Source organism: Panthera pardus, unplaced genomic scaffold (genome assembly GCF_024362965.1).
Source record: "Panthera pardus isolate Hobbes unplaced genomic scaffold, ASM2436296v1 HiC_scaffold_6, whole genome shotgun sequence".
Taxonomy (NCBI): Eukaryota; Metazoa; Chordata; class Mammalia; order Carnivora; family Felidae; genus Panthera; species Panthera pardus.
This window is the reverse complement of record NW_026526991.1, coordinates 53,257,514-53,281,355: the sequence shown is the minus strand read 5'-3', so window position 1 is coordinate 53,281,355 and position 23,842 is coordinate 53,257,514. Positions and strand designations below refer to the sequence as shown.

The 23,842-nt window shown below is 45.3% G+C and overlaps 1 protein-coding gene and 1 long non-coding RNA gene across 4 annotated transcripts in view; both read right to left on the bottom strand.

Annotated features, from left to right (window-relative positions):
- The window catches only part of PPM1H (protein phosphatase, Mg2+/Mn2+ dependent 1H), a 259,081-nt gene that overhangs the window by 118,271 nt on the left and 116,968 nt on the right, over nucleotides 1-23,842 (bottom strand). For all 3 annotated transcript variants that reach the window (XM_053895781.1, XM_053895780.1, XM_053895779.1), the window contains exons 3-4: nucleotides 15,217-15,561; nucleotides 5,927-6,039 (exon numbers count right to left, since the gene is read on the bottom strand). In XM_053895781.1, the coding sequence (XP_053751756.1) occupies nucleotides 5,927-6,039; nucleotides 15,217-15,561 (458 nt within the window). The remainder of the gene's footprint in view (nucleotides 1-5,926; nucleotides 6,040-15,216; nucleotides 15,562-23,842) is intronic.
- Nucleotides 3,402-5,919, bottom strand: LOC128775072 (uncharacterized). The gene is made up of 2 exons (XR_008419699.1): nucleotides 4,033-5,919; nucleotides 3,402-3,861 (listed from the first exon to the last, which is right to left on the bottom strand). It is a non-coding gene; the product is annotated as an uncharacterized LOC128775072 (long non-coding RNA).

Sequence of the window (23,842 nt, the reverse complement as noted above, 5' to 3'; positions counted from 1 at the left end):
AATAGCAATTTAACTTTCACAGTAGAGAATGGAAGTTAATTTTCACTTTTCTCCATACTATTTTTCAGATACCTGTGAAACACAGTGAGAGATGTGGTGAACTTAATGTAGTCAATGGAAGAAGATCAAATATACTTCTGGACTCAAAGGAAGGCCATTATCAAAGAAGCAGCTCACGGGCAGGTATGGATAGACGAACCACCTATGAGTAAGCAGTTTCAGGAAGGTTGTGTACCGGGCATTTATGTCCATGAACATCAACAGGAGGGAATAGTTCTTTACATTCTCTTGGGTTGGAGGAAGTTACATCATGTTTCACTGTCTTACCACTAGCAAAGCAGAGAAGGCTGAGAGACAAAACACCACAGAAATATGACTGGTTTTGAACTGAGAAATGTTGCAGTCTTGTTTAAAACCTAACTCCTATCCTCAAGAAAATTCAGACTTACCAGAGGAATTCACCTTTCCATATTCTGAATGAGTATGGAAAGCTGTAAGTTAGATGGAGGATAATTCTGGACAATTAAAAATGAGGGAAAGAGATAGCAAAGAAAGCCACCCTGGCTGGACTTCCTGGCTTCATTTTAAGGACAATTAGTGGAATGCTTCTTCACTCCTATAGATAGAGCTACATCATGAACACATTTGACCTTCCTGATCTTTCCTTAGGAGGACCTTGAACATGACAAAATGGGGATCTGAATTCAAGGCAGTTATTATTTACAACATAGTCAGCCAGGCAATCCAGAAAATGCTTGTTATTTTCAATAGATAATCATCAAAATTAAAACACAGAATTTACAATGCTATCACAGAACTCTGAGACCTTTAAAAGTGGGTGGCAGCCCTCATTTTGAGAAAATAGCATTCCTTGTATCATGAATGAATGAACTGGACCACTCAAAGCTTATCTGCTTCACTATTGCAATGTATTTAAAATAGATTTTAAGTGCAGCCATCCCCTCAAAGGTTTACACTCCATAAACCTTTTCAGGTAAAATCAAAGATGCCACTGATTATAATGTATGCCATCATTTTACATACAAGTAGGAAAGAAAAAAAAGTTAATTAGAAACTCTTGATTTTAGAGACGTGAAAATGTCTCTAAAAACAAACAAAAAAACCCTGTAAGTCTTAGCACGGATGGGAAATCCCAAGGTACAGGCACTAAGCACATGACACTGGGGGCACCTGGATGGCTCAGTCAGTTGTGTCCAACCCTTGATCTCAAATCAGATCTTGATCTCAGGGTCATGAGTTTAAGCCCCACACTGGGCCCCATGCTGGGTGTGGGGCCTACTTAAGATATATATATGTATATATATATATATATATATATATATATATATATATATATGTATATATGTATATATACATATATATACATATATATATATATATATGGCACACACATATATATATGTGGCACTCTGACTTCCAGCTGGGGGAAATCACTTTGCTGTGCCTCAGTATACCTATCTGACATTAACAATGCCTGCTTGTCACTAAATTACTGAGAGAATTGGATATAATTCTTTATTATGTTACGGTATTTAACATGTGCCTAGCACTTATGTCTTCTTGTCCTGTTACTATAAATTTGGCAAGAGTGGAATCATCAAGTTAACAAGTCTTCAACGATGTTCTTTCATCTGAATGAGTTCACCTAGTCTCAGTTGCCAAACCTTCAGACGTTGTTTCAAATAAGTGGCACCGGCTTTGCCTCCTTAGTGCCTTAGCTCCATAGAAATAAAATGAAATCATCTTCTAAAATGAATTCAAAGCATCTTCTCAAACTGAAGAATCCCTCCGAGCCCTAAGGAGCCAATGACTCAAACACAATGGGTGATAGCTTGCATATTGCTTTGCATGACATTTGCACACGACCAGTTCTTTTTTGCTAGAAGAAGAAACCCGCCCACCATCTGCTTCTTTCCTAGTCCCTTATGATCCCCTAGGTGTTTAGTCGGCTGCCTTTGCCTAGGAAAAATAAAGCAACTGTCACGCATCAAGTAGTTCTTGCGTGTTCCTCTACAGCTAGTTACCTCGGCTGAGGTGAGAAGGGCAGATCTGTTCCAGGCTGTGCACCAGTCGCTGAGGAAAGAAAGGCAAGTCTGTCCCAAACTCTGCACTAGTCACCTGGCATCACTGTAGACCGAGGAGCATCATACTACACCGAGGGGAGTCAGTGACTCAAAAACCACGAAGCCACCAACAACAGGAGGCAGCCCCTCCTGAAAAAAACTGCCAACATACATGTGCCTGACGGGGAATCAAATGGTTCACAGTTTGCTAAGTGGCTCAGAAAATAGTTCCTTACCACCAGTAGCTTCCGAATCAAACCAGTGCAATGCTTCTCCTTCCCTGAGTGTGAATAATAATGGGGTAGTGAACCTATGACAAAGATTTGTTTTCACTCTCAAAACTGTCAAGATTTGGAGCGCCTGGGTGGCTCAGTCGGTTAAGCGTCCGACTTCGGCTCAGGTCATGATCTCACGGTCCGTGAGTTCGAGCCCCGCGTCGGGCTCTGTGCTGACAGCTCAGAGCCTGGAGACTGCTTTGGATTCTGTGTCTCCCTCTCTCTCTGACCCTCCCCCGTTCATGCTCTGTCTCTGTCTCAAAAATAAATAAAACATTAAAAAAAAAAAAACCTGTCAAGATTTAAAGTAAACATACAACAGCCAATGTCTGGCAATAAAGAAGAAAAAATAGGAATTAATCAGGGCCCTATTGCTACAGAACTCTGTCAACTCTAATCATCTGTTTAAATTCAGCCCTTGGATTCATGACTACTTGCTCAGAAGTAATGATGGACCCACATTTACGTAAATCTGATCAAAGTTCACTTAGTTGTTGATTCTGGGGAATAACTGACTATTTTTGTAAATTCAAATACCTATATTATTGGCACATAAACTAGGCAATGATCTTACAGAAGAAGATAGTGAATATCTGTTGTTCATACAAGAGCTAAAAATAGCACCCTAATGAATATATGTCCTATAGGTTATCCTCCAGATGGTGAACACAAATAACAATTCTTACTGCTCTTAGATTTCTATATGACATTTGACCCATACATGAACAGCAAATCCAACCGATCAGCCATAAAACCCCCAATTCATACCTAGATACTGGAGCCTGAACACTGCACATGTAATTTAGCTTATTAGGTTTTTAAAGATGCTATTTTATCATAGGATAATATGTGTGTGTGTGTGTGCGCGCGTGCGTGTGTGTGCTTTATAGCTTTAATGAGGATAAAAGTACCTATCAGGCTTTTCAAACTATTGGGAACCTGTAAAATATCATACTTTTATGAACATTTAGAAACATGGGAACCTGTGTTATACTGAGATTTCAAAAACTGACTCTAAGAAGAATAAAAATTACTGAAAATCAACAAGTATAGCATCACTTTATCTTCCAAAAGTGTCATTCCTCATGGGGTAATATACATGGAATGCCAGAAACTTTAGGGATTATTTAGTCCACCACCACTGTTTTTACAGATGTGGAGTTCAAGATCTGATCTAGAAATTGGCACTTTAAACACAAGGGGTGGGGTGGGGGAAGGGTGGGGACAAGAGTCCAGAAGATGAGTCCTGGAGACTGGCAGATCCTGGACAGGGCACTGGAGCTTCCGGGAAGGAGGACAGAAGGCATGGCTGGGTAAGTGGCTCTGTTAAAGAGCTAGGAGCTTTGAAGAAAACTAGATTCAAAAATGAGGAGAAGGCCCCAGGGAGCAGCTGTATCTATGAAGAGGATAATCCAACATGAAGGTACTCCAGGCCCAGAAATTTGGGTTCTCTTCTCTGGGGATCATCTGGTGAGAGGTGCTTCCTGAGATGAGGAGCGGACCTGTTCCCAGGGAGCAAGACACTCTGTCACCTCCCTAGGCATGGAAGGGCTAGAAAAGCAAACTCATTGCAAAGGGCATGGAACTAGACATAAAGCCTAGGGTGGATATGAGTGCAACGGCTGAATTGCTGATTCAGTCTCACTCAGAAGAGAAGGGCATCACCTCCTTACCTGCTCATCTGTCTCCAAACTAATACAAGACCTGGAACAGAAAAACAGGCCCAAAGGCCTGCTCCTCAGTGTGAGTCTTAAAAGGCCCCTGGAGATGGAAGATTCCTATGTGCAAGAAGCTCAAACCCTGGCAGGGAGAAGGGAAGGGGAGACAGCAGGGGTGCTGCTTGCAGCTGCCCCCCCCCCCCCCCAGAGATGCCACCCTGGTCTGTGTGCATGCCCTAGCTGGCTGACCTCCATGACCAGTACTCCGTGGGCTCCCTGTCACCTGGCTCCCACCTGAGATCATCCACGGGGCAGCCCCGGCAAGAGGCGAGGGTAGAGGTGGGGGATGGAAGAGAAAGAAGTCAAAGTATTTCTTCCCTTTTCTCCTGTAGCTCCTGCCCAGGGGCCCTCACACATGACCCCACTCTCCTGGGCTCTGCTGGAGCAAGTCCTCTCTGGGTCTTGCAGGCCTCAGGTGTAAAAGTCTTTCTGAGCCCCAGTGCCCCACCCCCAGCCCGACCCCTGTGCGGGGTTCCTTTCACTGCTTCATTCAGTTGACCCACCTGAGTAGGTGTCTGTCTCCTGCTGGGACTCTGACAAGACATTGAGGAATGGAAGCCACAGGATAAACATGGTATCTTATAGACACTTCCATTTACCCAGCAAAACATCATGCTGAAATGGAGATAGCTTATAGAGTTTAATGGAAATCCACATACACATTAAATAAAACAGACCTTCAAAAGCCATCAATTGTCAAACTCCAAATACTGCTGCCTTGGCAGTTCACTCTCCTTACTCTCTGGAATCTTCAGTGGGAAGACCAGGAAAGGATGATTCCCTCTAGGGAATGAAGACTCCCTCAGGCTGTCCTGCTTTGCAAATGGAAGTCAAAGCTAAATTTCTCCCCTGCTGCCTACTGGAGTTGGTCTTCGGCCAGGAGTCAGTCCTCGGCCATGACCTGAGGTTTGCAGGGAAGGGGAGGCAGTGGGGACAGACCTGGAGCAGGGCCAAGGGCAAGCAGGGATGCTCAAAGAGGCACGTGACCCAGAGACAGGGGACTGAGGGACGAGGGCCTCCTAACACTGTAGGCTGCATAGGGAAACCACCCATCCTCTAAGGACGTATTGCACAGAGTCTAGTACTTTGCTTTCAAAACAAAGAGTCGGTCTTTAGCAGAAAGCCAACCTATGTTGTTACCAAAGGGGACAGACACGTATGTAATACGTATTAGAACACTTTTCACAAAACCTAGAAGTTTAAAATTCCCTGCGCGTTAAGTGAGGACACATTAGTAATTTAAAATAAAACCCAAATGTATCTTATTCCTGATAATGCTGGATAGATTAGGGGTTAACCAAAATCTCTTGGCCAAAATTCCTTTCGGCTGAGCCCAGAAAAGAGACTAGAGCCTTTAAGGGCTTGTGCACAAAGGGAGAAACTCACGGGGTTCTGGGAGGGGACGGAGCAAAGTCACTGGGCAGAAGTAGAAGCAGCTACAGAGTCCTCCCCAGTCCCTTCCAAACACTTCCTTCATTTAAAGCCCTCTCCTCCTTCCCCTCTCCTGTTTTATGCCTCTGCTAAGATTTTACTGCAGATCAGGTTCTGAAGTCAAAACACATTTGTATCCTACCAGTTTAGATTAGCCACAGGTATTAATCCCAGGTATACAGATCAATCACAGGTCTATACGTGACCTGCTACTCTGGGCAGGTACGAGACAGCATTTACCTCTTAATACCAGCCAGATGATTCATCTTAGATGCACTTTATTTACATGGAGAAAGATCATCTTTCTCAATATCTAATCTCAAACAGAGTTATTTTATTTCCTATCACTATTTTAAACCAGATAAAAATTATGGAAGGCATTAGAGACCAGGAAGAACCAGACAGAGAATGTGCTCACCTGCTATCGCCAGCATTCGCCACATACAGCTTCCCCAAGAGGCAAACCACAATGAGGGCTGTGCAGCCACCAGATATATTATATGAACTCCTCTCTCGTTCTATCTGTAGGTCCTGGAGAAGAAAACAAAGTTAGCGCTGGATTGTACAGGAACTCATATCAAAGACTTTCTTAACCTCATTCCCTTGACACAGCCCTCGGAGTCAGGATGTGCTTCAAAGACGAGACAAGAAAATCGTTAATACCTTTCTACCACCTGAACAGCATTTAATCACTGAGGTCACTGGCATAAAACTGTCGTCTATTAGCCCATCTGCAGACCAGAGACAGGAAACAAGGGATGGCAAACGGATCTAATCAGAACAAAAATGAGAAAAAGAAAACCAACTGCATTCAATAATAAATACCCCAGCTTGTGGAAAATTTAGTCTTTGTATGGAATGCCTGACCTGCCATGTGAGAAATACAATAAATAGACAGGCTGGTAATGCTGACTACTTGGACCTGAGCAATGTTTTTAACCCCAAAGTCTCCAATAGTTTCTTTTTGCAGCCAGATAAGAGAAGTGACTTGAAGAATTGTGTCCTCTCTTCAAAAGCAGGCAGGAGCCAACCGGTTGCCCTGTCTTACTCATCAAAGCTAGAAGCTTACGAACTCTGATCTGACTTCATTGTCCGACAGCCACAGATTCACAACAAATGTGTGTGTGACACACATTCACAGCAACAGCTGATACTCAAGGAGCACCTCTTCCAGGTCAGGCAGGGTGCGAAGTACTGTACAGAGAGAGTCTCAGCTAATCCTCATAACCGTATTATTAACCTTCATGTGGGGGGGGGGTGGGCAGAAGGGGGGTAACTTGCCTACATTTACCTGGTTGGGGTTTGGATTTCAATCTGATTCTCCTCATCCAAAGCCTCTTATCACCTGCCACCTACTGAGGCCCCCACACCCAGAAAATCAACAACAGACCAAGACTTCTCTTGACAAATAGGCATCATCCAAGACACAGGTCTTCGTGAAATTCTGGGTCAGTGACAGAAGCATGGGTTCTGTGACCCCAGAAACATGTGAGTGGAGTTAGGAAAATAAACTGGATGCTGGCTAAAATAAGGCCAAACACTTCCATGGTAATCTATGGTTGAAGCTGAGTGAGGGAGGAGGACAAGAGGAGATGGGGCCTGGGCCGATTCTGAGGGTCCCCCTGGCAGACCGGGGGCTGGGGCACTTTTGTGGTTCTTAGAAACCCACAGAGTCACAACTCTGCTGCTTCAACCAGCCTCCTCCTGGAAAAGGGGAGATAATTCAGTAATCTGGCATTTATCACAAACGCTCGGCTCCAGAGGCCAGAGGTGGTAACACAAGTTCAAACAAATCACCAGTGAAAAGCTGGAAACAGGGCAAGAGCCTGAGCCAAGGACACAGATGAAGATCAGCATACTGGTAAAAAGGAAGTAGATAAAAAGTACAAAATCAGAATCTGGGAGAAACTAACTTACTTGGGAATCAACTGGGGAAGGGGGAAGGGAGAACAAAGGCTGGGGAACCACAGGGAGGGGTTAAGAATGTGTGTGTGGGGGGGTGGGGGGGTGGGGGGATGTGGTAGTTTCGAAGAGAAGAAAAGCTGCAGAGAGTCCAGCATGAGGACCGCCTTCAAAGACTGGATCTTACAAATTTACTCAAATTCTGTATAAATTAGTTTCTTAAATGAGTACTGTGAGGATGAAATCAGATGCTATGTGTGAGGGGCTTAGCTGGCCATCTCGATCCTTCCCAGACCCAGAAGCTCCATGACCGGCAGCAGAGACCTCTCTTGCTCACTGCTAGACCCTCAACACCTATGCCAGGCCAGGTAAAAAGATAGTTTAATAAATATCTGTTGAGTGGGCAAATGAAGAAATACCTTTAAAAATGCCTGGGTGTCCAAATTATCTCTTTACCACCTTACCCCTTCCGTAACATGAGAAATGTGTTCCCTGTAATTGACAAAGGAAAAGCTTAGGACGCAAATAAATGCTAAGATGATAATTAAGCAGGAACCCATGCTTCAGTTCAGATGCAGTCAATTGGCAAGAATGAATGAATGGTTATCAGAACCTACACAAGAATGGCAGGAGCCCCGAGGGTGAGGAGAAGGAGCATGAGTATCAGCCAAAGATCAACCAAAGAGACTGTCACAAGGAAGTGAAAGGGAAAGAAAACATCCAGTTGTCAGAAGTTTTGTCTGTTTAACCTCCAAACAATGCATAAAAACCGAACCAACAACCCTATTCACAAAGCAGTTTGCAGATGGATGTAGTCCCTTTCTTTCCCATTTAAATAAGTAAAATAAAGCTGATGTTATGATAGACACATATTTCATCAAATTAGTATATAAACTGGTGTGTCAAGTCCACACTCAATACGACTATGCTACTGTTTTTAATATACTGGAAGGAACTGCTGGGGCTAACAGAAAGTATGTTTTCATATCCAGAATCAACATTTGTTTGAATACCTAATGTCTGAATGAAAGACAATTTTTATTTAAGAAAATCCCTTGAGCACCCAACTGCTTGCATGCTATACATGGAGTGGGGTGTGAATAATGCTTGAAAGACTTAAATCACTCGTGCAATCCAAAAGAAAATGCTATGATACACAGAGCCCAAGTGAAAGCAGCATCCATGGCAAAAATTTCCACTGGGACTCAAACAAGTTCATCCTGCATCACAGGTGTGTTCTGTATCACAGTTAACATTGCCAGAAACTCTGATCCGGAAATTATTTCTTAAAAAATCAAGACGAGTGTATGTACGACACCGCGATTTTCTGCTACAGCAGAGTGCCTATTTGCCTTTCATCTGGAGGAAGATGTTACAGCTAGCTTGCGCAATTAATCCCTTGCCATTATGTTAATAGTGCGATTCAGCATTTTGTTCTAATTGACTTCATCCTTTCTTTCATCTTTTCCTGTATTTCAACTACGTGCCCTCTGTAGCTCCCTCAGCATAAGGAATGCTAAGTTTGGCAACACTGTCACATAAACAGTGGACTAAAGTCTAGCCATGTTTTGTTCAGGAAACTCTAATAGGTTTACCCTTCTATCACCCCCCACCGCTTCTGTGGTAATATACACGTGCATGTGTGTGCGTGCAGATGCCCTTGCGTGCACACACACACGTGAATTATGTGTGTGCTCCCTGCGATCACAGTGACTAGGATTTGAAAGATGTGTTTCCACAGACTTCATCCCCCTGAAGGATTCGCTGACATTAAAATACACTCTTCTATTTCTTCTAAAACTGGGTGTAACTAGAACATATTCTAAAAATAATTGCTTCCCCTCCCCTCCCTAGAAGCCAAAATAGCACATTTATTTTTTTCCTACACCACCTACTCCTCTTTAAAAGATGTTTCACAAAATCTTAGTACTGAAAGGAACATTAAAGGACCATCTGCATGGTTCTTTTACTACCAGATCAAACATGATAAATGAAGTCAATAAGGATATTTACTGCTGAATTAACTACCCTTCAAACCTTCAACTTTTCCAATTAGCTTAAGCTTCCCACACTCTACATTAAAAATACATAAAAATGTAGAGTTATTATTTTGTAAACCCTCATGTTTGGGTATTAAAAAAAAAAAATCAATGAAATCATGGGAATTATTCCCCATTGCTTTGTGCTAAACAAGAACCTGTCTGGAGTATTTCCCCATTTTAGCTGTCAACAAGACCCAAGACATAACTCTAGAATAACTTGCCAGCAAAACACATGCATATACTATCATTCCTTTGCAAGTGTAATCTAAAAGACCAATTTACGCACTCATAATATTCAATTAACAAGATAACTGTTTTACCTGCTCAGTCAAGGGTCCTGCAGACTGCTCAAGATGGCTCAAACAGTCCCTTCTGTTTAGTAGGACTGATTTATCCTGTGTTGTGTGTCTGTCTAAATACTACGTTTAAGCCAGATTTATCTCTAAATCATAAGAACGGATCCAATTTTTAAAGACTTGGGATTTAATTTTCTTTTTGTTTCAAGGAAGGATACTGGCAATGAAGGGAAGTAGGAGAGATGTGTGAAATGAGACTAATTCAGCAGGAAAGAACCGCAAGAAAGAAAATATATTGCTCGGGATGGTTATAATTTGGTTTGAAAGTCCCAGGGATGATGCAGCTTCAGGATCATTCTTTGTTTCCTACCAATTTCAGGTTGCAAAAGGACAGCAACATGAGACAACAGAAGGGAGCGAGTGTTGGGTAGTTTCAACAGGACTTGGCAGCTCCCCATAGATGGGTTAAAACACGGCTCTGAGCACATTGCTAATAGTGTCAGTCACAAATAATAAGATTCTGCATGGTTTTAGTATCTGGGTCTGATTTTGATTTATTCTGGGAACAAGCCAATCTGTCAGCCAGGCAATGAGGAAGGAAAAAACCAATACTGCCTCATATTGCCACCTGCTGGCTGTTTGTGGAATCACATGCTCAATCCTTCTAGGAGGAACTTCCTGTTCTACCAAAACAAAGACAAAACAAAACTCTAGCTTATTAAACACAGAAAGACATAGGTTTAAGAAAGCAGGTCCATAACTTACGATGAATATGCTAATATTTGAAAACACTAGGATTTATAAACTATAAATAAGCTTTGCATTTATCCTCTTTTTCACAATAGTGAAATGAGGTTTTTACCAATAAATCCAAGCTGAGTGCTATTTCCAATCATTAATTCAGTGACAGGAGGATGTATGGTAGTTCTACAACAAAAATATTGCCATTTTCTTCCTTCCTAACAACCAAACTTCTATACTGGCACTGAAAAGGAAAGAGGACAGAATTTTTGAAATTCCTCCTGCCTTTGTCCGGAGCTCAAATTCTATAGCTGGCAGGCTAAAAGGCTCATCTCTGCTGACTTAGGAGAGCAGTGGTCTCCCACAACTCCACCAACAATGGAAGTGATTCCCCTCATGAGTCTGAAAGGCTGGCCATGCAGTCCTGTTTGGGGAGGCTGCGGAAGCAAGAAGACTGACCCCAGGATCTAAAAGACCTTCTCTTATCCTCATCCATCATCCTGGGCCCAGCAACAGCCTAAACACAATCGGTGGCAAATCTCAGCTGTTCAAGGAGGCATCGTTACAAAGCGCTGTGGGGAAGCAGAATTGAAGTCAGTCAGAAAGTTCCTGAGATTCTGGTCCTTTAGAAGGGAACCATGGTTCATTTTTCCATAGTGGACACAGGAAGAATGGACTACACAGCCTTCTCAGTGTGAAGAAAAATCCAAGATGAGATACAATAAGGGGGCCAAAGGGTAAACGTGCCTCAGCAGGCAAGCACAGTAAGTTTTAGAGGCCAGGGGTCAGAGGTCACCTTCACCACAAGCCGCATGCTGCGTCAGGCAACCAGAGGATCAAAGAGGAAAGGAAAAGCAGTGCCCTCAAAGAAGCTTACAGTATTTGATGAAACTGTTATCGAGACGATAGCTTGTTCAGAACGTATCTTTCACTTCTGGTAGTCTGTATTTTGGAACGAGGACCTACGTTTTCCTCTAAAGAAGTACTATTTATTCTGGCTTGGGGTTTCTAAATCTTTTACCTGACCCTCTCTTTCAGATCGGTATCAACATGTCACCAACCCACTTAATGTTACTTAGGGCATCAAAATAAATGAGATGTTATACATCTCTATATGCATATAATGTGGGGCTACAAATGCCCCCAGACATATAGTCTAACCTTTTATTTCTAGACTCCCATGGTGTCTAGAAGAATGCTAGCTATAAAATAGAAGCTCAATAAATACTACTAATTGAGAAGGACAATGCAGAGAGACAGAGAGACAGAGAAAGACCGAAGATCTTTGATTCTATGTTGCTGAGCTGCTGTAAATAAAGCAAAACCCCAAGTGAAAGGCAAGCTGTGCCTGTAAAGATATTGCAAGTTACTTCTGAATCTCAGGAAGGGTAGCTGCAAAGGTGTCATCAGCAAGGCAAATGTGAGGCTGAGATGCTGGGCTTGGGGAATTTTTAGGGATGAAAAGTGTGAGGGAAAGTAAGAGAGGCACAAAGCTGAAATAATTGAATCTTATTTAATACCGACTCTTTCTGTTACGGAGGATCAGAACAGCACAGAACCTGAAATACCTTAAGGATACTGAGAACTAGGAAAGCTAGAAAGTAGCTGGCTACCATGAGGGAAAAATTTAGGAATGGCCGGGAAATTCCCAGCGTGCCCCACTCTGCAAGGCCAGAGGAGAATCCACCAAGGCCAGGCCAACGAGATAAGGAAATCAGCTCATGTTGGGCACTTCAAAAAAACCAGTTTGCCCTCAAACACGGACTCTCAAAAATATCCTGTTGAGGGGTACCTGGTGGCTCAGTCAGTCAAACATCTGACTCTTGATTTCAGCTCAGGTCATGATCTCACCGTGCATGAGATGGAGTCCCGGGTCGGGCTCTGTACTCAGAGCACAGAGCCTGCCTGGGATTCTTTGTCTCCCTCTCTCGAAAATTAAATACAAACAAACAAAATAATAAGACATTAAAAATGTAATATTTAAAAGGGACAAGGGAACAAGTATTTTATACGAGTTGGCAATGGCCTTCCAGGCCATTAAATTGAAGGTACACTGTATAATTTCTGTGTTGTGGGTTCTGAAGCTCACCGCAAGGAACTTAATGTTTAAGTCAGGCACGTTTCTATGATACTAGAGTCCATTTTTCCTCAAGTCCCTGATGAAGCAAAGAAAAAACAGGAGCATCTCTCTGTAATTAGGGTAAACATAAGACATTATCCAAGCAGGGTCGCTTTTGAGACTAAAAGGGGACAGTATATTAATAATTATTCTGGGCCAACCGACATTAACTAGCTCAGCCCCTAGCTGAACAGAAGGTAGGGCCAACCCTACCAAGCACCCTGCGAACCAAGGAACGATGAGTCTTCTCATTTAACAGGTGAAGCAGGTGGGGCAAAGTCCAGGTAGGCCTCTGGCATACTGGCGACTAGAGAGACAATCTGACAAAAACTGAAGTGTGAAGAGGAAGCTGCATGCTGGGAGGAACCGAAAAACAGATATGACTTAAAGCCAAAAATTCATAACGTGGCACACCGGGGCCTCCACAGGTAGGTTCCTGACCACCTCTCCAATTCACCTTACATCCATCATTCCTACCCTTGACATCAGCTCGTTGCCTTAGGCCCATGTGGGTTCTCTGATGTAGTTTCCCTGGAACCGGCCTCCTGCGTTCTGTCTGCATTACTCCTCCTCGCCCCCATCCCCAGCATTACTGCCCAAGGGACCCCTTCACTTCATCTCTTTATAGGGCCCCTAGTTCACCCTGCATTTCTCCACTCAAGGCCCTTCCCACTTCTATTTTGCTCATCTAACACTTGTCTTTGCCTAGTTTGTTCAGTGCTCTTTTCCCAGTTAGGCCTGGCATAGAGTTAGTTCTGATCACTCATTTATTGACTGAATGACGTGGGAAAGTGAAATGATCTTTTTGCCGACAACAAAGGTTCCAGGGTAAAAATTGCAGGTAATTTAACTGGCTAGTTAAAAGCAGAAAAAATTTAAAAGACATGAATGAGGCCCTTGACTAAGTATTTTTCTGAATGACCCTCTCATTTCCAGGAGAGTGGTTGCTAGTACCCTTGAGGCATTAATGGGCAGAAGCAGCTGGAGACCACTGAGGAGGCCTGCCTCAAAGTGACATTGGCCTCTAGTGGACAGAAGTGGGAATACAGCAGTTGCAAGTAAAAGATGCCCCATGGCATAAGCAATTACAGAAGGAAATGAAAAACCCTAAGTTTCTTTTTGTTTTTCACTTCTGTCACGTAAGCGGATTTTTTTTTCCTCCCATTAAGAGAGTAACCTACTGTCACATTTTTTACCTCAATTAAATATTTAGTGTTCTGAACATTGAGGTCTCTAGACAGCTTCTGTGACAGCTGGTGAGGGAGAGATTTTATACAGAGCCGCGTAGGAGTCAATTTTACTACCTTGATTCCTTTTTCCCTGAATAGTCTTTTCCAGCTTCCCGGTGATTTTCTTGGGATCGAAGGCTACCAGATACTCCTGACAAAGAGATGCATTTTAAGCCACCTGCTAATCAAAGGGTAAACATCAGCACGACAAGGAGAGATGCACGCTGACCAAAGAAGGGATGGGCTAAAGTGAGGACAGGGTGCAAACATGAGGTGCGAAGACAGGAAGCATTTTGCCTTGTAAACAAATCAGATGGGTGGTGCTGTGCAACATTATTTACGTTTCTCCCCTCCCTCGCACACAGACTGATCCTGGACTGTGCTGTGTCACACGCTCTGTTCTGCGGAGCTGCTCCTAACCTGTTCCTGCTTCACTGAACAGCTGGTCATCACTTGACTCTCCGGGGTTTTAGGATAATACGGCACGCTCGCTCTACTCCCGTCTTTAGAACATCTCTCAATATTCCTTGCTCTTTACTTGCACGCAGGCTGTTGCTCAGGAAAGAAAAATCTCTGGAACCACAATAACGGCCTCAGCAGAAAGTGAGCTCAGAAAGGGAAGGGGGTGGCACCGAGGGGTGGCCCCTCACCAGGCGGAGGGACAACAAGGGACACTGTGAGAGCAGCTGCGTGCTTTCCCTTTGTGCGCTTTCCCTTTGTGTGTTCCCAGGACTGAGGCTGGGAGGGAAGGGGGCTGAACTCTTTGATCAGACACGTCCCAATTTAAATGTACAAACAATCCATGTTCCCCAGTAAAACACGCAATTCTCAGATAGTGACCCCATGACTCTCCTCCAGCAATTCCTTTTTTTTTTTTTTTTTAAGCATTAAGAACCACATGGCCAATCATGGTAAAAGAGCTGTCCTCTGATCAGATTGGTACAAGAAAGGTACTTTGGAGCCCTTTACTAAAAGCTGTTTCCCCAAACACCTGTGATTCCTACACATGTATAAAACAGCAACCAGGCTCACATTTCAGTTAAGTGGAATTGTACCACCAGCTGGCATCAGGGAGTCTGCAGAAAGAGAAGCAATCGTAGGTACAATTTAAAAGCCTGTTAGCTCATACGCTATCCCTCCTTTCATCGTTCTCATTTTTGCCAGCACTCAATGCGAGGATCTCTGTCCTTGTGCCAAACCTCTGTTGGGAATGGAGTATCGAACGGAGAAGACCCAAGCGGCGTCCCACAACAAGAGGACAGGTCAGAGACCCATCGTAGGGAAGCTTCCAAGAAACAAGGCTTTGGTTGAAGGCTTGGGATTCTCTCTCTCCCTCCACCCCCGCCCCCTGCCGCCCCGGGCCCCTCCGCGATACCTACCATTTCCTTGAACGCACTTTCAAGAGCCCCGATGACCAGGCACTCGTGCGGAATCTTCTTCTCCGTAAAGAAGCGCGTGGGCGGGGTGCTGGGGGAGCCCGGGGCCCCCACGCCTCCGCGGAGCGAGGCTGCGCGGGTCAGAGTCCGGCTGTTGGCGGGCGTGTTCTCGGGCTCCTCGCCCAGGCAGGTGGGCGGCAGGACCGCCGAGTTCTTCAGGATCTCCACGATGTCCTGCAGCTGCTCCGTGACGTGGTGCTGCAGCAGGCGGGAGGCCACCACGGCAGCCCCAGACCCCGCGTGACCGTCAAACAGCGACCAGTAGTGACAGGAAACGCCCTCTGATTCCTGGGGGGAGGGAGGCGACAGGGAGTGAGAACGGCAGTGGCCACCGCCCCAGGCTCACACTGGTGCGGCAAGGCCTGGCGCTCAGCGCGTCACCTCGGTCCTCTGTCTTGGGTTGGCCGACGGTGGGGGGTCGAAACATGGCAACGGTACTCAGGGAAGTGGTCCCGGACTTGTCACTGCCGCCACCCCGCCGCCCAAGGGGTGAAGGGGTTCCTGCCTCTCGGCCTGGGGGAGAGGCCGGGCTTCCAGGCAAGCTCGGTTACCACTCTGGGGCAAGATCCACTTTAATCTGATGCGCAGGGGTTTGAGACAGAACTCCACGCCACGAGGGAAGTCTTGAGGAGTCCAGCTTTAACCCGTAAGCCTCACCTCTCTTCGCAACCCCAGAGCAACCTTGGCCTCGAGGCTCCGGAGAAAGTGAAGTTCTTTTTGCAGGTTCTTCAAGGGGAAATAAGTAGACCCGTTTTTCCCCTTTAGAGCCTTTTCACTCTCAGATAATTTTGCCCCATCTTCTTTGGTCTACATCCTATATTTTTAGAACATGTTTTCTTCCTTAGACACGGAGTCTAAGATGCAGCCAATTCAAATCTCCTTATTTCCTGCCTCCCTCAGTTTCCCAGCTGGTACACAGCATCTTTGTTTCCTCTCCCCACCCCAAAGCTACGCGTTCCTCATGGTCGCTCATCTACCATGGATTTAGTCTGAGTTATTTCTAGACCATTTCAGATGAGCGTTTTTAAGAACCGTGTTTGAATTACATGTACCTAAGATCTTAACTGTAAGATCAGTCGGTAAAGCAGCAGACTCTTGGTTTCGGCTCAGGTCGTGATCTCATAGCTCCTGAGTTCGAGCCCCATATTGGGCTCTGCACTGACAGCAAGGAGTTGGCTTGGGATTCTCTCTCTGCCCCTCCCCCACTCACGCTCTCAAACTTAAAAAAATCTTAAAGAAAAATAAGAGCTTAATTTATTCAATAGGTAAGATGCATAGGTAATAAAACAGGTAGGGTTTTATTGTGACTACTTGTGACTACTAAGCTTATCTGTACCACAGCAATATTGAATCATTTTTCAAGCTAAAGCGATTCAATAAAGTTCTTTTGGTCTATCCTGGAACAGTGCCGGAAGATACTGTATAGTTATGGTGACATATGCCATTACTCCATGTGTGCCCTTTAAATTTTGCTTTCATTCAATTCTGTGCCATGTGCTGAGATAAAATAGTTGTTTTTTTAGTCAACAAATACTGAGTGTCCCTATGTGACAGGCACAGAGTGGATATTGAGGAAAAACTTGGCTGCAAGAGGGGACATGAGGGCTAGGCTAAGAACTGTTTGGAAGTTCACAAGGTAATGAGAGGAAAGACCACCAGGTAGTAGAAAGAACAGGTGCCAAGCCCTTGTGGGAGGAAGGTGCATGAAGAGCGAGAGGAGACTGAACCATGGCCATGTGGCTGAATAGAGGAATGAAGCAGGAAAGGGGGGGGAAAGACATGAGGCCAGACAGGGACATGGCAGCTAGACCACTCAGTCCTTCCAGGACACATGAAGGACCTTGACTTTAGCCTAAGAGTAACAAAAAGTCATCGACCGAGCTTGGGATGACGCACTTGATTTATGTTTCTAAAAGATCACTCAAGCTGTGCTGTGAGGATTAGGAGAGTGAGAGTGAGGATGTCAGGAGAAGGTGAACACCACCCTAAAAAAGGCATTCAAATTCAAGCAGTAGCAACTAATGAATGACTCAAAGCACCATACAACAGAGGAAGGAGACTCCCACTCAGAGGGCAGTAGAAAGAACAAGGATGTCAGGATTCCAAGATCTGAGTTCTCATGGCATCTTCAATGCCAATCAGTGGGAGTGGGAGACAGAGCAAGGTCACTGGCTGTGTCACTCCATCCCTGTCACTTACCATCCTTGGGCCATGGTTGCCTAATAAGGGCAGGTGATAGCTACCTTACAGGGAGTGGGGATTTAGCAAGGTTAAAGGGTAATTTATGCCACGTGAGCAGCTAAGTAATACATCTCACTCATGTGTCACTTCTATCACTACCAGAACAGTATGGTCTTGGGGAAGTCATTTTCTGACCTTCTGTTCTTCACCAACTTGAGAAGCTCCCCTAGAAGAGTCCAGTGCCCCTGCTAACTCCAAAAGTCCAATATTCAAGAAGTACAGATCCATGGGAACTGGGGGAGCAGGGGAAGAAGTCAGGCCCTGAAGACAGGCCAAGAAGAATGTGGACGGAGTGAGAGCTGATATGGCAGCCAGTCAAGGAAAATACCAGGAGGCTGAGGTCACGTGGCTGCCTCTGGTATATGCTCACCTGGTGTCTACTCTCCCTTCTTCCTCGCTATGGATTCTATCTGGGGCAGCCATGTATCTGCCATAGCTCCTCACCAGCCCGGACTCCCTTGCAGCTCGGTGTGCCTGTATGACCCTGTGCTGTCTGTCCAGTGAACTACGAGTGGAAGCCTCCTGGGTGGAGCTTCTGGGAAAGCTATTATTTTCCCGATGAAAAGGACGACTCAAGTGGCCTGACCTTTTGCCTCATCCACCTTTCTTCCTGCCTGGGTCACAGAAGCAACACCGGGAGGCAGAATAACCCTCTTGCAACAACGGCTGAAGGCTGTAGCTCAGTGTGGGGGGACAGGAAGTCTAAAGGAGCCTGAGCCCTTGGGGTCTCGCTTGGGATGGTGCACAGGCCCTGAACAGGCTGCCTTCTGGGCTCTGTGTCATGTGGGCTTCGTGACGTTTTGATAGCCGCGGTTGCTCGTTTCTGTAACAGGAGCTGGGAACACAGAGGTGAAAGGATGTATGTGTTATCTAGTATCCTGGGAGTTGGGGCATGGGTGGCAGAAAGGAGGAGTGTGAGATAAGGAAGGCGGGTGCACGTGCACGCGCGCACACACACACGCACACAGAATTACAAGTAGGCGAAATGGCTATCTACCAAGAATAAAACTGAACCCCTTGGAAAATGTTCTTAATTTAGGGCATCTGTGGCTAGAATGGAGTTAGTCTATGAATCTATATTTTCACAAGCCTCTGCAATGTAGCATTTCCTCTTATTATGAGTGTGAGGCAACAAAGCACTGCGGGATGAGCAGTTCCTGTGACTGGTCATCAATAGAAATAATGCACGGTCATTCCACACACACATCCAATTCCTGGATTATTGTTTATGCTCATCATTACTTCTCAATGATAGCAGTTATTAAACTCCCCACTAGCTCTCATCATCTGCTGCATTAGTAAAGTACATATTGCCATATTATATCCTCACACCTAGGGGAAAGTGGCAAAAGAAAAGGATTTCTTGCTTATCGCATCTAATTCTCCAAAGGTCCTGAGGCTGCCTGGGAAAAACACGCACACAAAGTCCTCCTGCACCCAATTCAAATGGAAACTCAGCAAACATCTTTAAGGAAGCTGTGGCAGGAGCCAGTGAGGGATGAAATAGGAATGACTGTGTCCGTGTCCAGGTACAGATTCTGTTACACCCAACATATCATGTTTCTAGAGTCATAATTTGAATCAAAGAAGATCAAACCCCGTGAAATAATGATGCTACTTTTTTTTCATATTTATTTTTGAGAGAGACAGACAGTGAGCTGGGGAGGGGCAGAGAGAGATGGAGACACAGAACCTGAAGCAGGCTCCAGGCTCTCAACTGTCAGCACAGAGCCCGACACAGGGCTTGAACCCATGAACTGTGAAATCATGATCTGAGCCAAAGTCGGACGCTTAGCCAACTGAGCCGCGCAGGGGCCCCAATGCTACTACCTTTTTTAAAAAGCAACTATGAAATATTTCTGACAAGTAATCCAGCCATTTCCTTCAACAAGGCAAAGCATTCTGAAGGCGTTGCAACAGCAACCAGTTGACACATATCTGGGCAATTTTTAAGCAAGTCAAGAGAAACCCTGATTTGAGGCTGTTCTGAAGCAGGGCCCAGAAGCACTCGACACCCTGCTTTCAAGAACACCTTTGCACAGCAGTTCTAGAAACTCTGGTACAGCTAATTTTTAAAATGCAATTAATAATTTTCACAGCTAAAACTTGTAAGACATATTTTTTCCACCAAGAGTTTATTTCTTGCTAAAGACGGAATAAATCTAGCCCTTGATGCAGGCACTAACCTGGGACCAGTATCTCTGAAGGTGGGGCCCTACCACTGAACTTTTATAAAGCTCCCCAGGGGATTCTAAAGACAGGCCAGAACTGAGAACCCCTGGTCTAATAGAGAGGGGGCCACTCAACAGTCAGGAAACCCTCATCCTGGTCTCACATCTGTCATCAGGTCTCCATGTGATCTTGCATGAGTCGGTTACATCTCCCTGAACTGACCAGACCCGCAGCATCCAAACTGTGTTTCTTGGTTCTTAAGGGGGATCTTAGGGAAGAGGAAGTGAAGTGGGTGTTTAACTGATGAGTCCTCTATTAATTCAACCAGAGCAACACAGATTTATCAGTTGTAAACATCAGGGTTTTGCAAAAGATTTGGGACAAAAGACTTCAACTATTTAAAACCATTTTTGAGGAGTGCTGGGTGGCTCAGTTGGTTAACCAGACCACTTTGGCTCAGGTCATGACCTCACGGTTCATGAGTTCAAGCCTTGCATCGAGCTGGATGCTGTCAGTAGAGCCTGCTTCAGATCCTTTCCCTCCCTCCCTCTCTCTCTCTCTCAAAAATAAACATTTTTTTAAAAAGCCATTTTGAAAGGGGCACCTGGGTGTCTCGGTTAAGCGTCTGACTTTGGCTCAGGTCATGATCTCGCGGTCTGTGAGTTTGAGCTCCGCGTTGGGCTCTGTGCTGACAGCTCAGAGCCTGGAGCCTGCTTCAGATTCTGTGTCTCCCTCTCTCTCTGACCCTCCCCCATTCATGCTCTCTTTGTCTCAAAAATAAATAAAAACATTAAAATTTGTTTTTAATAAAAAGAAACCATTTTGAAAGCCTCTGAACTAGGTAAAACCAAGTTCATCAAGAGATTTCAAAATCCTCAGTGTCCTTCTATGGCAGGAAACTTAGAGCAAGCGATATGTTATTTGGGAAACTACAACCACAAAGCAGGCCCTCCCCACATACTCTAGATGCCAAGTCAGCTCTGAAAGCCTCAGAGACCATACAGTCCCAGAAACATCGAGTTACAGGGCTAGAGAACCCTTCCCATCTTTTAACAAACCTTACATGGCAGGCGATATTCTAAATGCTTTACAGATATTAGCTCACTTAATCCTATCACAATCCATCCTATGAGTAGCTACTCTAGGAGGTGTGGTTATTATTCCCATTTTATAGAGAGGGAAAAGGGAGGACAGAGAGTGTAACTATTTGAAGTTCCCACCTATTAAGGAAAGTAGCTGGGAGCAGGCTCCCCACTCTGAGCCATCAACCCCTGTGCTATGCTAAGCTGAACCCCCCCCCCCCCCCACACACACACACACTTCCCACCCCGGAGGGAACACTTGCTCTAACGAACACCTGCCACTATGATCTGCTTCTACCCTCTGCAACCTGAGCTGTAACCAGTTATTTTTTTCTAAAACACAATATCTGACCATATTTCTTTAGCCAACCTAACCTCCTCCTCCAGTCTATGAGCCCCCAGGGTGCCATCCCTGATGTCTCTCTCTTCCCGTTCTGTCACTCCAAATCCCACCCACCAAGCCATGGCATTTGCAGCTCATCACAAACCACAGTAGTCTCCTTGGTGCACCTGTGAGATTCCCAGGGCCCGAGATCTAGGCTGCCGAGATCAGGACGGCTGACAAGGAGCGAGAGAGGGCACTGGGGATGGGGAGTAACCCCACTCCAACCTTTGCCTGACCCCCACCTGTCTCTTAGTCCTCATCTTAAGTATCACCTCCTCCAGGAAGCTCCCACTGCACCCTGGGCCCAACCCTACCACAGCATTCATCAAACTGTGCATGTCTGTCTGACCACCTGCTTGAGCAGTGATAAACTAAAAGAATATTCTGGAAGAAGGGAGCAATGGTCAGGCAACGCAGGTGAAAAGGGGACTCTATGTGGCCCATGTGGACATCGGCCTGATTAAGGCCGACCTTGAGGGCTTGGTCAGGTTGGGGTGGGATTCTGGAGGCAGGGCAGACCAGGGAGCTTCAATCTGAAATGCCTCTGTACCGAGGAGCAAGGTGACAGCGGGCTTAAGAGGTGCCAGTCCCATGGCCTTCTACAGTGCACTGCAAGACGGAAGCATTAGAGAGGCTCACAGAGAACTGTCCTGAGGCAAAGAGGGCAGAGAGGAGGAATCAATGGGCCTGGAGAGGAGATTAATGATTTCACAAGACATGGCAAAGATCAGGATGAGGCTGCAATGGGCTGTACGGTGTTCGGAATGGAATCAAGATCGTAACAGAGAATACAGATCTACTTTTGAAAGTGGCACGATCAGACAGGATGTGCCATGCATTTATTTTGAAAAGGATACAAGGACCCCCTTCACCCTCACCCTCTTCTTCATTCACAACAATGCCATCAGGTAGGAATGTATGGTTTGGTGCATAAAGTCTGATCTGAGAACCTTGAGGAAAAAACAATTCCTAAACATCACACCAGCATCGAGGGCCTACGTGAACGTCAGGGGTGATTCTGCAGGGGAGGTCTGCAAGATCACAGTAGTGTGAACACGGTGTTTTTAAAATGTCTCAAAATCTTCAATTTAACTGCAAATACATCTGTTTCATCACCGCACAGAATAGAACCTTCAATGACTCCCCAGTGCCCTGGGTCTCCTAGAGGCTCACATGGCTTATGGGCCCCACATGATCTGGTTGCTACTCCCTCTCCAATGCCCTCCCTTGCTCCTTGTCAGTGGTCCTGATCTAGGCAGCCTAGCCCTAGGCCCTGGGAATCTCACAGGTCTGCCAGGGAAACCAAAGGGAAAAGACACTGCCCTCTCTGGCTGTACCTGACTCACTGAGCCCCATGGCCCTACAGGACCAGGTTGAAACACACACACATGTAAAAAAAAAAAAAAAAAAAAAAAAAAAGAATAAATTAGTCTTGGAACACCTGGGTGGCTCAGTCAGTTAAGCAGTCAACTCTTGATTTCAGCTCAGGTCATGATCTCGCAGTTCATGAATTCAAGCTCTCTCGATCTCTGTGCTGTAAGCTTTGGGTTCTCTGTCTCCCTCCCTCTCTGTCCCTGCCCCGCTTGTGCTCACTCTCACTTTCAAAAATAAATAAGCTTTAAAAAATTAAGAGAAGTCTTGTATATAATTTACAACACACACACACACACACACACGCACGCACACTCCCAATCCCTTTTCGGGAATAGATCTATAGCCAAATCAAAGGAAGATTTCGGAAGGTGACCAATTGAGAGCTTACAGTTCACAGTTTCTCTTTCAGGACTGAAGTGGGCCCAGTGTTACATCCTTCTTTTTCAAAAGTTGTAGAAACGGATTTTTATAATATTTGCTTATTTCCTTTTCCCCATTTTCATGATCATCTAGAAGGCCAGAACTTACATTAATGAGTTCTAAATGGGAAGGGCTCCCTGGGCCTTTGAACAAATAGAAGGTTGCTCCAAATAGAAATTTAGCTACTGAGCCAGCTACGGACATAATTTCTGATACAAGCAGCTTGCGTCCATTCAGGGTCAGGGATAATTACAGCACAGCTAATCAGGGGTGTCAAAAACCGGCACCCCAACTCTGAGGAACCACAGGCAAAAGAGCCTTTGTGAGTCATCTGGAAGGCGGTGGAGAAGCCCCCCCCCCCCCCCCCTTATGGCATGCTCAGAAAAAAAGGGGAGATTCTAGACAAAACCTCAGACATTTCCTGTGGAGCCTAAGAGAAGCGCTGAGATGGGAGGCAGGAAACACAAAGAAAACCAAGGAATGAGGCTTGACACATGTGGACCCGTGTGAAGACGCCAGGGCCCTCCACTCTTACTCCCTGCACGGGGCTCCAACTGTGTACAAGCCCTTTCTCAGCCCTACCCCCCCCCCCCCCCCCCGACGGAGCACGCAAAGCTTAGGGGGAGTTAAAAAAATGCTCAGCTAGCATGTAAGAGGAAAATGATAACTTTTTTCATGTGTTTTCTCCTAAAGCTGGAGAAGAACCTCAGCTTTGCCAGTGTTTCTCCTAGAGACTGCCACTGGCGCCCTCATGTGGTGCGTAAGTACATACAACTTTGTGTTGTCTCAAGCATGGAACAGTGGTGCCCTCATGCATACACTGGCTTTGGCATATTGTAACTCATTGCTTGATACGTGTGCCCCCAACTGAGTGGTCTTGTGCATTATATGACTA